General features: G+C 42.5%; 1 protein-coding gene across 4 annotated transcripts in view; it reads left to right on the forward strand.

Moving 5' to 3' along the window:
• The window catches only part of spag9b (sperm associated antigen 9b), a 288,655-nt gene extending 277,457 nt beyond the window's left edge, over positions 1 to 11,198 (forward strand). For all 4 annotated transcript variants that reach the window (XM_073026482.1, XM_073026481.1, XM_073026483.1 and 1 more), the window contains 3 exons: positions 306 to 482; positions 6,490 to 6,618; positions 9,988 to 11,198. In XM_073026482.1, coding sequence (XP_072882583.1) covers positions 306 to 482; positions 6,490 to 6,618; positions 9,988 to 10,103 — 422 coding nt within the window. In that variant the 3' untranslated portion in view covers positions 10,104 to 11,198. The remainder of the gene's footprint in view (positions 1 to 305; positions 483 to 6,489; positions 6,619 to 9,987) is intronic.
• The last annotated feature ends 3,603 nt before the right edge of the window (positions 11,199 to 14,801 follow it).

Consider the following 14,801-nt stretch of genomic DNA (forward strand, 5'->3'; position numbering starts at 1 on the left):
TGTCCCAGTACTGTCAGAGCTTTCAGTGTCCCGGGGGAAAATGGCAACTTAGAATTAAGCATACCGCATTACCCATGTCCACCTGCCATAGTCAGAATGTAGCATGCTCTGTGGATTCTCCCCCAAGACCTTTCCTCAGCTGCCACTCTATTCCTAAAGACCCTCTTTTTACTTTAACATCTTTTCATTTTGCTTCAGCTTTAGCCACCACTGCCATGATTGTGGCTGTATTATTTTCTCCAGAAGTTCTTTGTTTTTTTTTGTCTTGTTCCATTGCTCCCACTCACCATGTTCTCTCTCCGCAGCCAATAAAGTGTCAGGGGGGTCTGGAAACCGTCCCGGAAATGTCATCCGTGTCTATGGCGACGAAAACAGTGACAAGATCACCCCTGGCACATTTATACCTTACTGCTCTATGGCACATGCTCAGCTGTGTTTCCATGGACACCGAGATGCTGTCAAGTTCTTTGTCGCAGTCCCAGGTGAGTACTTTATGGATGCCTTCCATTTCCATTGGTAACAATCTATCCTCTGAACTACCCCCTTTGTTGAATTCAACTCTGTATAATTAATCAGCAAGTGGCCTAATATATATATATGTATCTGCATTGTGAAGTTAGTATTGTAAAGAGAGACTTTATCAAAATCGTGCAAAATAGTTCCCCACACAAAGTCTGATCTGTAGTTGCTCACATGACTTCTACTTAGCAGTCTATGGTTTATGAAGATTAAATATTACAAGGATTATTGCATTTATGTAGCACTTACTCATCTCTTTCAGCAAGTTCCAAAATGCCTCACAGTCAATGAAAATATTTTTTAAACTCTAACCACTTTCTAAGATATAAAAAATGTAGCAACTGAACAGCAGTGAGATAATAGACCATTAGACATAGGAACAGAATTAGGCCATTCAGCCCATCAAGTAGCTCTGCCATTCCAACATTGTTGCTTTATAATGCCTTTCAACCCCATTGTCTTGCCTTCTCACTGTAACCTTTGACTAATCAATAACCTGTCTACCTCTGGCTGAAAAATTCCTCCTCATCTCTGTTCTAAAAGGACACCCCTCTATTCTGAGGCTGTGCCCTCTACTCCTAGACTCAGCCGCTATCGGAAACATCCTCTCCACATCCATTCTATCTAAGCCTTTTAATATTCTATAAGCTTCAACGAGACTTCCCCCTCGCAAGTTCCAAATTCCAGTCTAAATTCCAGCGAGTACAGGCCCAGAGCTATCAAATGCTCCTCATATGATAAGCCTTTCATTCCAGCAATCATTCTCATGAATCTCCTTTGACCTTCCCCAATTTTGGCAGATCACTTCTCAGATAAGGGGCCCAAAACTGCTCACAGTGCCTTACAAAGTTCTAGTCCTCTTGAAATAAATGCTAACATGACATTTGCCTTCCTCATCGCTGGCTCAATCTGCAAGTTAACCTTTAGGGAATTTTGCACGAAGACACACAAGTCCCCTTGTATCTCGGATTTTTGAATTTTCTCCCTGTTTAGAAAATAGTCTACACTGTTATTCCTTATACAAAGTGCATGACCATACACTTCCTGACACAGTATTCCATCTGCCACTTCTTTGCCCATTCTCCTAATCTGTCTAAGACAGGGGTTCCCAACCTATAGTTCACAGACCCCTTGATTAATGGTAGGGTCCATGGCATAAAAAAGGTCTGAATCCTTCTGCAGCATTCCTGCTTCCTCAAAACTAACTGCCCCTCCACCTATCTACGTATCATCTGCAAACTTGGCCACAAAACCGTCAATTCTATCATCCAAATCATTAACATGCAAAATAAGAAGAATCGGTCTCAACACTGACCCCCTGCACAACACCGCTAGTCACCGGCAGCCAATAGAAAAGGCTTCCTTTCTTCCCACACTTTGCTTCCTGCCTATCAGCTAATGCTCTATCCATGCTAGTATCTTTCCTGTAATACCATGGGCTATTGTTAAGCAGTCTATATGCAGCACCTTGTCAAAGGCCTTCTGAAAATCCAAGTACATAACATTTTCCTTTGACTATCATGTTTGTTATTTCTTCTATCTGATCCAGGTGACTTATCTACCTTCAGACCTTTCAGCTTCCCAAGCACCTTCTCCCTAATAATAGCAACTGCACTCTCTTCTGTCCCCTGACACCTTGAACTTCCACTGTACTGCTCGTGTCGTCCACAGTGAAGACGTGCAAAATACTTAAGTCAGTTTGCCACCATTTCCTTGTACCCCATTATTACCTCTCAAGCATCATTTTCCAGCAGTCCAATATCTTACTCTCTACTCTTTACTCTTTACATACCTGAAAAAGCCTTTGGTATCCCTTTTGATATTATTGGCTAGCTGACCTTCATCTTTTCCCTCCTTAAGGCTTTTTAAGTTGCCTTTTGGTTTTTAAAAGCCTCCCAATCCTCTAACTTTCCACTAATTGTTGCTCTATTATATGCTGTCTCTTTTGATTTAATGTTGGCTTTGAATTCCCTTGTCAGCCATGGTTGCATCATCCTGTCTTTAGAATACTTCTTTGGGATGTATCTCTCCTGGCCTTTCAAATTGCTCACAGAAACTCCAGCCATTACTGCTCTGCTGTCATCTCTGCTAGTGTCCCCTTCCAATCAACTTTGAAATCTCCCCATGACAATCGTAGCGTTGCCCTTTTTACTGTACACGCCTTTTCTATCTCCTGTTGTAATTTACATCCCACATCCTGGCTACTGTTCAGAAGTCTGTATAACTCCTATCAAAGTCTTTTTTACCTTTGCAGTTTCTTAACTCTACTGACAAGGATTCTACATCTTCCAATCCTATGTCCCAATTTCTAAGGATTAGATTTCATTTTTTACCAACAGAGCCATGCCATCTTCTCTACCTACCTGCCTGTCCTTTCAATATAATGTGTATCCTTGGATGTTAGGCTCCCAATAATTATCTTCTTTCAGCCCTGACTCAGAGTTCCCACAATGTCATACCTGCCAATCTCTAACCATACTACAAGATCATCTGCTTTATTTAGTATACTGCGTGCATTCAAATATAACACCATATTCATCACTCTTTTCGATTTTGCCCTATCATCTGCCTGTCCTTCCTCACAGCCTCACTGTATGATGCATCAACTGCCCCATCCTTAGACCTATCACTCCAGTTGTCATCCCACTGCCAAAGTAGTTTAAACCCTTCCCAACAGCTCTAGCAAACCTGCAAGGTAATTGGTCCCCCTCGGGTTCAGATGTAACCTGTCCTTTTTGTACAGATCATACCTTCCCAGAGGAAATCTCAAAGATCCCCAAATCTGAAATGCCTCCTCAGGAACTTGTTCATCTGTACTGTCATCCTACTCCTACCCTGACTAGCACGTGGTGATAGAGATTACTACCTTGGAGGTCCTGCTGTTCAGCCTTTTCCCTAACTTCCTGTACGCACTGCACTGGGCCTCCTGTTCTCCCTCTCTACCGGTGTCATTGGTGCCACTGTGCACCTGCTCACCCTCTCTCATCAGAATCTTCTGCAGCTGTGCTGAGACATTCTGGACTCTAGCACCTGGGAGGCAGAACACCATCCTGGCATCTCTTCTGCAGCCACAGAATCTCCTGACTGTCTCCCTAACCATCAAGTCTCCTATCACTATTGCATTGCCTGTCTGAGCCTCTGAGCTGGCCTGGCTGCTGCTGCTGTGCCCTGATAGGTCATCCTCTCCTCCCCCCAGCAGTATTCAAAGGGATATAGTTGTTGCTGAGGGAATAGCCACAGGGGAACCCTGCACTGACTGCTTACTCCCCTTCTCCTGGTGGTCACCCATCAACTATATGAAGCCTGCACTCTGGATGTGACCACCTCAGAAAAAGTTTCATCTATAAGGTTTTTAGCCTCCTGGATCCTGAGTACAACCAGCTCCAGTTTCTCGGCCTTGCCGTTCAGGAACTGCAGTTGGTGCTTTTCCTGCAGATACAGTCATCAGGGAGACTGTTAGGCACTCTGAAATCCTGTATCTTACAGGATAGCACTCCGCTGCTTAACTACCTCTAACTTCTCAAATTTAAATTTTAGCCTTCGCCTGTATTGCCTAAGCTTGTTGAGTTAAAATCTGGCCATTCCACTTACACCTTGCTTCTTTTTATTTGCCCCTTTCAGTTCTTAAGAGATCGTTATGATTCCAGCCTGCTGAAAAGTTTTGAAAGACCCCAAGCTCTTTTAACCCTCGTGCTCTCTCACCAACAAGTGACTTCTTGCAACACACACAAAATGCTGGTGGAGCGCAGCAAGCCAGGCAGCATCTATAGGAAGAAGTACAGTCAACATTTCGGGCCAAGACCCTTCGTCCAGACATCGGCCCGAAACGTCGACAGTGCTTCTCCCTATAGATGCTGCCTGGCCTGCTGCGTTCCACCAGCATTTTGTGTGTGTTGCTTGAATTTCCAGCATCTGCAAATTTCCTCATGTTTGACTTCTTGCAATGATTGCTGCCTGCCAGAAATGATCAGATAATTCAGATTCAGATTTATTATATCACATGTACATTGAAACATATAATGAAAGGTTGTGTTGGCTGTTACTGCAAACGACACATAAGGATATGCTGGGGGGCACACACAAGAATCACTACATATTCCAGCATCAACATAGTATGATCCCAATGTTCAATAGAACAACACAGACCACAACAAGCAAGAAAATAACAACAAAACAAGCCCCATTCCTTCCTACCTCCCTTCCACCTACCCACCCATGCACAAATACAGTCTTTGACTCTAACTCAGGCCTCCAGTGGACTTGCAGATTTCCCCACCTCCCTATCCGTAAACCCTAACCTGATCACTAATTCCCCATTCTGTCCCGAAAACCATCCCTACAAATTAAAAAAACAACTAAAACATAATCAATTGTGTAAGCCATGTATAAAATAATACACGTAATACACTTTGATGCTGAATAGACGATTCATTTCCTTCTGGAGCTGATCACAGTGCTGAAAAACAGTACAACATTCTGTGTTTTACTTAGAATATTATTTTAATGGGGTTGGTTTGTTAATCTAGACCTGGGTCTCCATTTGGAGTTAGTGGAAAGTCCTGGCCGCATCAGCATGGCACAGAGTTCTTGTGCTGAGTGCTCAGTTGTGAGCCTGCCGAACTGATCCCTTTGGAAAGAGGTTCTCTCACTTGGGGGGCTTTCTGATCCTGCATCAGAAAGTCCATCAGCTGGCACTTCCCTACAGAGTAGGCTACTGACACCTTCCTTTGAAAGATTACGGAGTTGAGGAAGCTATCCAGAAAGCAAAAGTCCTCATGATTGATTAAAAAAAAACAGAAAATGTTGGAAATACTTAGTAGGTCAGGCAGCATCTGAGGATCATAAAGCACTTATGGTCTTGCATCCAATAATGTTTCAGCTCCAGGACCCTTCATCAGAACCGTGAAAGGGAGGAACAAGTTGGTTTAAGAGTAAAAGAAGGGGAAGGGTGGAGTGAAAACGAGTGAAACTAAGGTAATTTCTCTGCTGGGGTGAAATAATGTTGCCCTTTAAGTAACAATTAAGATCAGGTAGCTTTGGAAAGCATCTGCATTTGGAAGAGAAAATAACTATGAACCTCCAGTGGCCTGTTTCTAATTTAATTCACCAATCCACTCCTACGCTGAACTCTGACCTGTCTGTCTGTCTGTCTGTGACCTTCTGCACTGTTACACAAAGCCCAAAGCAACAACACGTCATCTTCTGTCTGCAGTACTCAATGTGGAATTTGTCTACTTTGCATAACTCATTCTTCTTTCCCTTACAATGAGAATTGCCTCTTTTTGCCTGCTTCGTTTTTCTCTACCTTTTTGTTCCTAGAAAACCAACTATTAAACATTCAAAACACATTACACAGAGAAGCTAATATCATAACTGCCCCTTCATTACCACATTATTCTATGTAAGCCAAGAAATTCTCATTGTTCCACCCATCACTCTTCCCCCATCTCCTCTGCTAAATAGATTAACTTGTTTCTTCTTCCTTTGTTGTGTTGAAGAGTCCTGGATCCAAAAGTCAACAGCTTCCCTTACACAGGTGCCTGGCCAGCAGAATGTTTCCAACATTTTCTAATTTTATTTGGGATCTCTGGAACGGTACTGTAGGGGGAAGCACGGTAGCATAGTGGCTAGTGTAACGTTGTACAGTGTCAGCAACCCAGGTTCAATTCCCACCACTGACTGTAAGGAGTTTGTATGTTCTCCCCATAACTACATGGGTTTCCTCTGGGTGTACCAGTTTCTGTCCCCATTCCAAAGACATACAGGTTATGGCTAGTAAGTTGTGGGCATGCTATATTGGCATCAGAATCATGGCAACACTTGCGGGCTGCCCCCAGCATATCACTGGAGTGTGTTAGTTGTTGACTCAAACAACACATTTCACTGTATGCTTCGATATGCATGACAATTAATCTTTAATCATCTGGGTTTTTTTTAACTCTGTAATCTTAATGTTTGGTTGTGCCCTAGGTGCACCGCTTCACACCGAGCATTCATTTGAGAAATTAGGAGCTGCTGTCTCTGAAGCATCCAGCCAGTCATCAGTGCCCACGGTGTTGGTGATGAGTGGTGGAGAGGGTTACATTGACTTCAGGATGGGTGAGAATTTAATGTGTTCTGTGTTTCACATGGACAGCTGTCTCTTGACAAGGGCTGATGTCTAGTAAAACTCAACTCAATCTGGGACACTTGCTGGACTTCTGGATGGTATTCCAATGAATACATTGCATTTTAATTCATTTTAATAAATTTTCCCGTGAACCCAGATGAGTTTCAAGGCAACATGGGACCAGTGAGTGTATAGGAAGGCAGGAATCAGCAGCTACTGTATTCCTTTAAGGCACAGAAACCCAGATGAAAACTGGTTAACCAGAGTAATTAGCGATGGTAATAAATCAGAGGAAAAGGTTTTACAAGGTTTCAAAGATTCAAAGTGTATACAGAATATAACTCTTGAGATTCACCCTCCTGCAGGCAGCCATGAAACAAAGAAACACCATGGAACCCATTCAAGAATACATCAAGCACCCAACGTGCAAAAAAAGAACAAGTTGTGCAAACAGCAAAAAGCGAGCGAACAACACATCAAATCAAACATCAGACTAGAAGTCCAGTTCAGTTCAGTTCTGCATCACTAGCTCACTACATGTTGCACATAGAGCCAGTCTTCGCCAGAGCACTCCAGTCTACATCAATCACCCGCCTAAATTGCTCAAAATTAGCAAAACAAGTTAACAGAATCCAGAAACACAAAAGCCTCCCAAAACGAGTCCGCAGTCTTGCTGATTAATCCTTGCAGCATGGAATCCAGGCTCTTTCACTTTCCTCTGATTGCAGCTAGCGAGAGGAAAAGAAAGACCAGTCAAACAGTGCTGAACACCCGCCTGTCCTCTTACATTAGCCAGAGGGTGGTGAATCTCTGGAATTCTTTGCCACAGGCAGCTGTGGGGGACAAATCTTTATGTATATTTAAGGCAGAGGTTGATAGATTTTTGATTGATCGGGGCATGAAGGGATACAGGGAGAGGGCACGAGATTAGGGATGAGAGGAAAACTGGGTCAGCCATGATAAAATGGTGGAGCAGACTCGATGGCCAAATGACCTAATTCTGCTTTTATATCTTATGGTCTAGACTCCCTTGAAGACAGCAAAGCACCAGATCACTCAATCAGCCCAAAACACACCATTAAAATATAACTCACAGGTTCCAATCACACTCAACTTAAAAGTAGCAATAGATCTCAGGGATGGGAACATTTTTCTAACTCAACAAAAGAGCAACATGAGTCCTGCTGAAGGATCTCAGCCTGAACCATTGACTGGACTTTTTTCTATAGATGCTGCCTGGCCTGCCGAGTTCCTCCAGCATTTCATTTAAAAATTGCAGGATAGAAGATGAGAGTAAATTGGCAAAGAGCTTAAAAAAAAGAACTGGATGAGCCCCGGTCAGCATATAACGGGAAAAACCACGGCGAGGGTCATTATGGATTCCTGATGGCAAGGGACAGGGTGGGGGGGAAGTATAATGAGGAATAAGGAAATGTTGGAGAAATTAAACGATTACTCAGTAGTGACCTTTTAAGGAAGGTACAAAAGCTGATATATTAAAGAATCGAGAGAATTAGGGGCTAAAATAAAAAGCTCCGGTTGGCTGCTTGTTTGTAGGATTATTCACTGCGCCTGGAGGTTAGGTCGCAACCATTTTGTCACCAATCAAGGTGTATGATTGAGTGTTGTTTCTGCCAAGTGCTCATGTTTATATTGGTCTGATTCATTGCTCTGATGGGTCAGTTGTCACACTGGCCACTAGTCTCCGCTGAGTCCTGGCCAATTACATAGCTGAGTGATTTCCTGGTTATCAGTTGTTGTGAGTGTTGGTTTCTCAAGTGTCCATGGCTCACCCCCTGGCCCCCATCCCACAGATGAATAGGTTCTTAAATTGCATCCAGTTCAATATGCTTATTAATAGAGTCTTCCATTGTGAACCAAGTTTCTGAGAATTTGTTTGATTTCTTGTTTTGTGCTTCTGCCAGGATTTTTGTTGCTTCTCAGATGACTTGTGTCCTCCTTGGTCTTCATGTACTGAGATGAGTGGTAGAGGATTGTGTATTCTTGAATGAGGGACCAGATTAACTATCAGAAATGGTGCTCAGTACATTAGTGAGCTTGAAAGCGTATAAATCCCAAGGACCCAATGATCAGAGTTACCAAAGAGATAGGTTATAGACAGTGGATGCTCTGGTATCAGCTTCTACCATTGTACCTGTGGATTGCAGGTTGGCAGAGATGACCCACTGTTTATGAAAAGAGAGAAAAATGGGAACTGATTACCTTGTACTCAATGTCAGTAAGACCAAAGATTTAATTGTGGACTTCAGAAAGAGTAAGACAAGGGCACATAAACCAGTCCTCATCAAGGGATCAGAAGTGGAAAGGGTGGGTAATCATCTGTGAGAATCTATCCTGGGCCCAACATATTGATGCAATTGCAAAGAAGCCATGCCAGTGGCTATATTTCATTAGGAGTTTAAGGAGATTAGGTATGTCACCAAAGACACTTGCAAATTTCTACAGATGTACCATGGAGAGCATTCTAACTGACTGCATCACTATCTGGAATGGAGAGGCCACTGCACAGGATTGAAATAAGCTGCAGAAAGTAGTGAACTCAGTCAGCTCCATCATGGGCAGCAACCTTGCTAGCACCCAGGACGTGCCCTCTTCTCATCGGGGAAGAGGCACAGGAGCCTGATTGAGGGACCGCTTCCTCCCCCTCGGCCATCAGATTTCTGTATGGACATTGAACCCATGAACACAACCTCACTACTTTTATTTTCTTTCTGCACTATTTATTTAACGTTTTATATACTTACTGTAATTTACAGTTATTGTGTATTGTAATGTACTGCTACTGCATAACAACAAATTTCATGACCGATGCTAGTGATACTAAACCTGATTCTAATTCTGGTTCTGTTAGCCTGATGTAATTGACAGGACTGAGCTAGAGGACTTCCTCAGTGCACTAAATCAGTGTTATTTTCTCAACACTTTGTGTGTCAAGGCAAGGGCCATGCTGTCTTCCTGCTGCTGCCATTGGATAGGAGGTACAGCAGCCTTAGGTTCAGGAGGCTATTACTCTTTAACCAGCAGGCTCCTGAACCAGTGTGGATAACTTCACAGTGAACTGATTCCACAACCTACGGACTCAATTTCATTGTCTCTCCAACTCATGTTTTCAATATTACTTATGGTGTATGGTGTTGTTTATTTGTTTTTCGTTTTGTATTTCAGCAGTTTGTTGTGTTTTGCACATTGGTTGTTTGTCCATCTTTAAATGTAATTTTCCATTGACTCTATCATGTTTTTTGTGTCTACTGTGAATGTCCACAAGAAAATAAATGTCAGGGTAGTATATGATGACGTGCATGTATTTTGATGATAAATTTATTTGTTGTTCCCTTCAGGTGATGAGAGTGAAGAGACGGAGGAGCTCAGGGAGACACTACAGGTGCAGCCATCGCTGGCCAAAGCGGAGAGGAGTCATCTAATTGTGTGGAGGGTCACCTTCAACAGTGACTGAGACAGCTCACTAGCACAGTGACTCAGACACAAGCCTTGCATGTTGTTTTATTTTGGTTTATTTCAGTTTTAATTTCTTCACCGCAAAGTGTTTGAGCAGTTCTTCACCATGTCCCTGAGTTTGCATGGTGAGGTTGAGAGCAAGAGGTAAACATCTCTAAGCTCTCATGTCCTTCTCATGGGGTCTTCCTACTGTTGACAGACAGCGCTTGCTAAGCATAGTCCTTTCAAAGACATAGGCTGCCTTAGTGAAACAACTGGTGTTAGTTTCAAAGGGTTATTATGCTAACACTATTCTAAAGAACTAATTTGTATTTGCAATGGTTATAAAGAAAGCTATTTATTTCTGTGTGGGTGTTATCACTGTTACCAAAGGACGTTTACCCAGAGTAGCACTCATGTCAGAGGACTGGTGGAGAGCCAGTCTTGTCTTAGAGATCTGTGGTGTTTAGGGGGGTATCAACCAATTCAGCTCACGTCCAACTTTTATAATGCAATTCATTGTAGAAACTCTGGACACTTATGACAGGGAAAGTTAACAACCTGTGCCACACCTCAGAACCATTTTATACACATGACTAAAATGTCTTCTTTTCTCTAACAGAAGTGGATTAATTTTATTGACTGTTGTTGAGAAAGAAACGTTTGCGTCTCTCCAAGCCTATTTTAAAAAATATACAAATTTTATGGTCTGTATTTTTTTTGTAAGTTTACTCTTTAGACACTTTATCTTGTATTTTAATTGCTCTGTAATTTGAAAACTGAATGCTGCGGCGTTAAATTGCTCTCTGTTGAAACCCAAGGCTTCATCATGGTGAGCTCAATAGCTCACATTGCAGTGTAGCCAATTCAGTATTTATTACCTATTATTAATGAACCTTTGGGGTTCAGAATGTAACTTTGTACAAGAAAAAAATATATATGTATATCAAAGACGGCTGCTGTTTGCTTGGTTGTGTTTCTTTAGCTCTGAGCTAGTTTGCATAGTGTGGGATCTGTGTTAACACATTGTCGACATTGGAATACTGAGGTTGGGAATCGTGAGTAAAAAGGCACCGTGATTTGCATTGATGGAATAAATCAAACTTTATTTTTATTCTGTGAGGTTTCCTGGGATTATTTTTCCACTGGCATCACACTCAGCAGCTCCGTTTCCCTAGAAAGTCTATGCCTTTGTGTATAAACCTGAAACATGGTGAGCAATTCTTCCTTGACCATGATGCCACCTTAATCTGGTTCCCCCACACAGAACACTGGAGTGAACAAGTTGGTTTAGCTGAAAGGAGGAAGATCTGTGGGCAGAGAGAAATCACTGTCATGTGCTTTGTGCATTTTCTAGGATCCAGCGATGGGTGAGCATCGTCACTGAGCAACACAGATATAGTTGAAGATAAAGATTAGCTTTATTTGTCACAGGTACATCAGAATGTTGAAACAGAGTAAAATGACGTATGCATCAAATCAAATCAGTGAGAATTGAGCTGGGGTCAACCTGCAAGCGTCACTACATTACCAGCGTCAACATAACGTGCCTACACTAACCCTAACCTGTACATCTTTGGAATGTAAGAGGAAGCAGGACCATCTGGAGGAAACCCACACAGTCATGGGGAGAATGTACAAACTGCTTACAGACAATAGTGGGAGTTGTGCCCTGATTGCAATCACTGGTGCTGTAGAGTTAATGCTAATCACTACACTACCATGCCACCTTTTAACTTAGTTAAGATGGTTTCACTTAATTATGAACTGGTTTCCAGGCCCGATCTGTCTGCGATACGGAAGTTGGAGGGTTAAATGATGCTATCTGGACAAAGAGCATTTGTGTATTTAAGGCTTCATCATTGACAAGTTACAGCAGATTGGTCGCTCAGCACCTGTCCCCACACGGATCCAACACTGATCAAAGGTCCCATTTCTCCATCAGCATGATCTCCCAGTGTAATTGGTATTAATTCTTCCGGAGTTAGTCCCTAGCTGCTTCCAAGAATAATCCCAGAAATGGAAGGGCTAAGGTATGAGAAATATTTGATTGTCCTGGGCCTGTAGTTGCTGGAGATTAGAATGAGGGGGATCTCATTGAAGCCTAGTGAATATTGAAAGGCTTCGACAGAGTGGATGTGGAGTATTTCCATTAGTGTGGCAATCTGTTGTTTTTGGATGGATGTTAGTAAAACTCTTGGTGCTGTAGGAAGAGTGCACAGTTGACCTTGTGTCGCAGACTTGTTCTCCTCAACCAGATCTGGATCCCGCATCGGCCTCTACAGTCACCTGAAGACCCACCAATAGAGCAGTCCTTAGGAGAATATCAGACTCAATTTGAGCGAACCTGCTCTTGTATCGAAGCAGATGAGATGGCCATGTAACTTGTTGCCATGAGTAGGTTCCTGCTTTGCATTAGATGTTCGCACCTTTTGCTTGTATGAATTATGTTCAAAACTTCAGACCATTCAAAATATAGGATATAGGAGCAGAATTAGGCCATTTGGCCCATCAAGTCTGCTCCGTCATTTTATCATAACTGATCCAATTTTCCACAGCCCCGATCTCCTGCCTTCTCCCCCGTATCCCTTCATGCCTTGACCAATCAAAATCCTCTGTAAAGCTGAATAGATTGTTGCTTTCAATAGATACTTCTTGTTACTGAGACTCAATCCCATCTCCTTCCCCCGGTTCTTTGTTGAATTGTGCAGGTGTTACCCTTTCCCGTGTCCAGCAGGCCAAATCTACCAGCAATGAGCTGGCTTTTGCTGCAAATGACATCATTAACTTCCTGAGGGGTTCTGATACAGACACCTATCAGGTTCCCTCAGCTACTTAACTATACGTTGAATTGCTTGTCACAATATGCTTAAGGGAGGTGTCAAAAGTACAGTGGGACTCTACCTCCTCAGGAGGCTAAAGAAATTTTGGCATGTGCTCATCAATTTTTACCAATGCAGTATAGAAAGCATTCTTACTGGATGCATCACAACTTGGTTCAGCAACAACTCTGCCTGTGACCACAAGAAACTACAGAGAGTTGTGGACATGGCTTGGCATATCATGGAAACAGCCTCCCTTCTGTGGACTCTGTCTACACTTCTCACTGCCTTAGTAAAGCAGTCAACATAATCAAAAACCCAGACATTCTCTTCTCCCCTCTCCCATTGGGCAAAAGATACAAAAGTGTGAAAGCGCGTACTAGCAGGTTCAAGGACAGCTTCTACTATTGAATGGTTCCTTAGTACAACAAGATGGACTCAGCCTCACAATTTACCTCGTTATAGCCTTGCACCTTATTGTTTACCTGGATTGCACTTTGTTCTACATTCTGTTACTTACATTGTAGAACCTTAGTGTACTGTGTAATGAATTGATCTGTGTGGGACTAATTACAATCCATCAGTGGTAGGGATGTTATTAGGGGAAATAAAGTTCAAAGGGATAAAGTTCACCTGTACTTGGAGAGACAAGAATTGGTCTTGGATGGTTAATATGGATTTATTGCAGGAAAGTGAGGTTTGACTGATTAGGTTGAATTTCTGAAAGAGGTGATTGGAGTATTCCAAGGTAAATCGGACCTGCGATTATGTTACAGTGGCCAATGGTCATTTTTGTGATTGGAAGCATGTGACCAGTGGTGTACCACAGGCATCAAGTACAGTAGTGTAGCAGTTAGCATCAGGCTGTTACAGCTTGGGGCACCACAATTGAATATGTAAGGAGTTTGTATATTCTTTCTTGTAAGCATGTGAATTTCCTTTGGGTGCTCCAGTTTCCTCCCACATTCCAAAGGTGTACAGGTTCGTTGGTTAATTGGTCATTGCAAATTGTCCTGGATTAGACTGGGGTTAAATATAGGTGGGTTTGCTGGGTGGTACCGCTTGTTGGACTGGACTGGATCTTGTTCCGCACTGTATCTTTAAATAAAATAAATAAAAATAATGTAAGTACTGTATACGTCAGCGATTTGGACCTGAATGTGGAGACTATAATTAGCAAGTTTGTAGATGACAGAATAATGCAGGACCTCCAGGGTGGTTATCTCCAGTTTACTTCCAGTTCCTCGTGCTGGTGAGGGCAGGAACAGAGAGATATGGGATCTCAATTTTAGATTTAGGGTTTTAAATTTTAAATTTTAAATTTAGGGTTTTAGATTCTTAGACCACTGGGATCTGTTTTGGGGTAAGGATGAATTGTACAAAAGGGACGGGTTGCACCTTAACAGGCGGGGAACCAGCATTCTGGCAGGCAGGTTTGCCACTGCTACACAGGTGTGTTTAAACTAATAAGTGGGGGGAAGGAGACGAACTGGAAATATAAGGATGGAGTTAAAGGGAAAGAGAGAATAGAAAAGTTAAGAAAGACAACAGAATTAATGGGGCAGAAAGTTCAGGAAGGAATTGGACAGTTTGGCCAAGTGCAATAGGGATTGATGTGAGAAGCGAGGGGAATAATGGATTAAAAGTATTATATATGAATGCACGAAGTATAAGAAATAAAGTGAATGAGCTTGAGGCTCAGTTGGAAGTTCGAAGTATGATGTTGTAGGAATAACAGAGACATGGCTGCAAGAGGACCAGGGCTGGGAAATGAATATCCAAAGGTATACATCCTATCAAAAGGACAGACAGGTGGGCAGAGGGGGTGGGGTGGCTCTGCTGATGAGGAATGAAATTCAGTCCCTTGCGAGGAGTGATATAGAATCAGGAAATGT

This window comes from Hemitrygon akajei, chromosome 22, assembly GCF_048418815.1.
Source record: "Hemitrygon akajei chromosome 22, sHemAka1.3, whole genome shotgun sequence".
In the NCBI taxonomy this organism is placed as follows: domain Eukaryota; kingdom Metazoa; phylum Chordata; class Chondrichthyes; order Myliobatiformes; family Dasyatidae; genus Hemitrygon; species Hemitrygon akajei.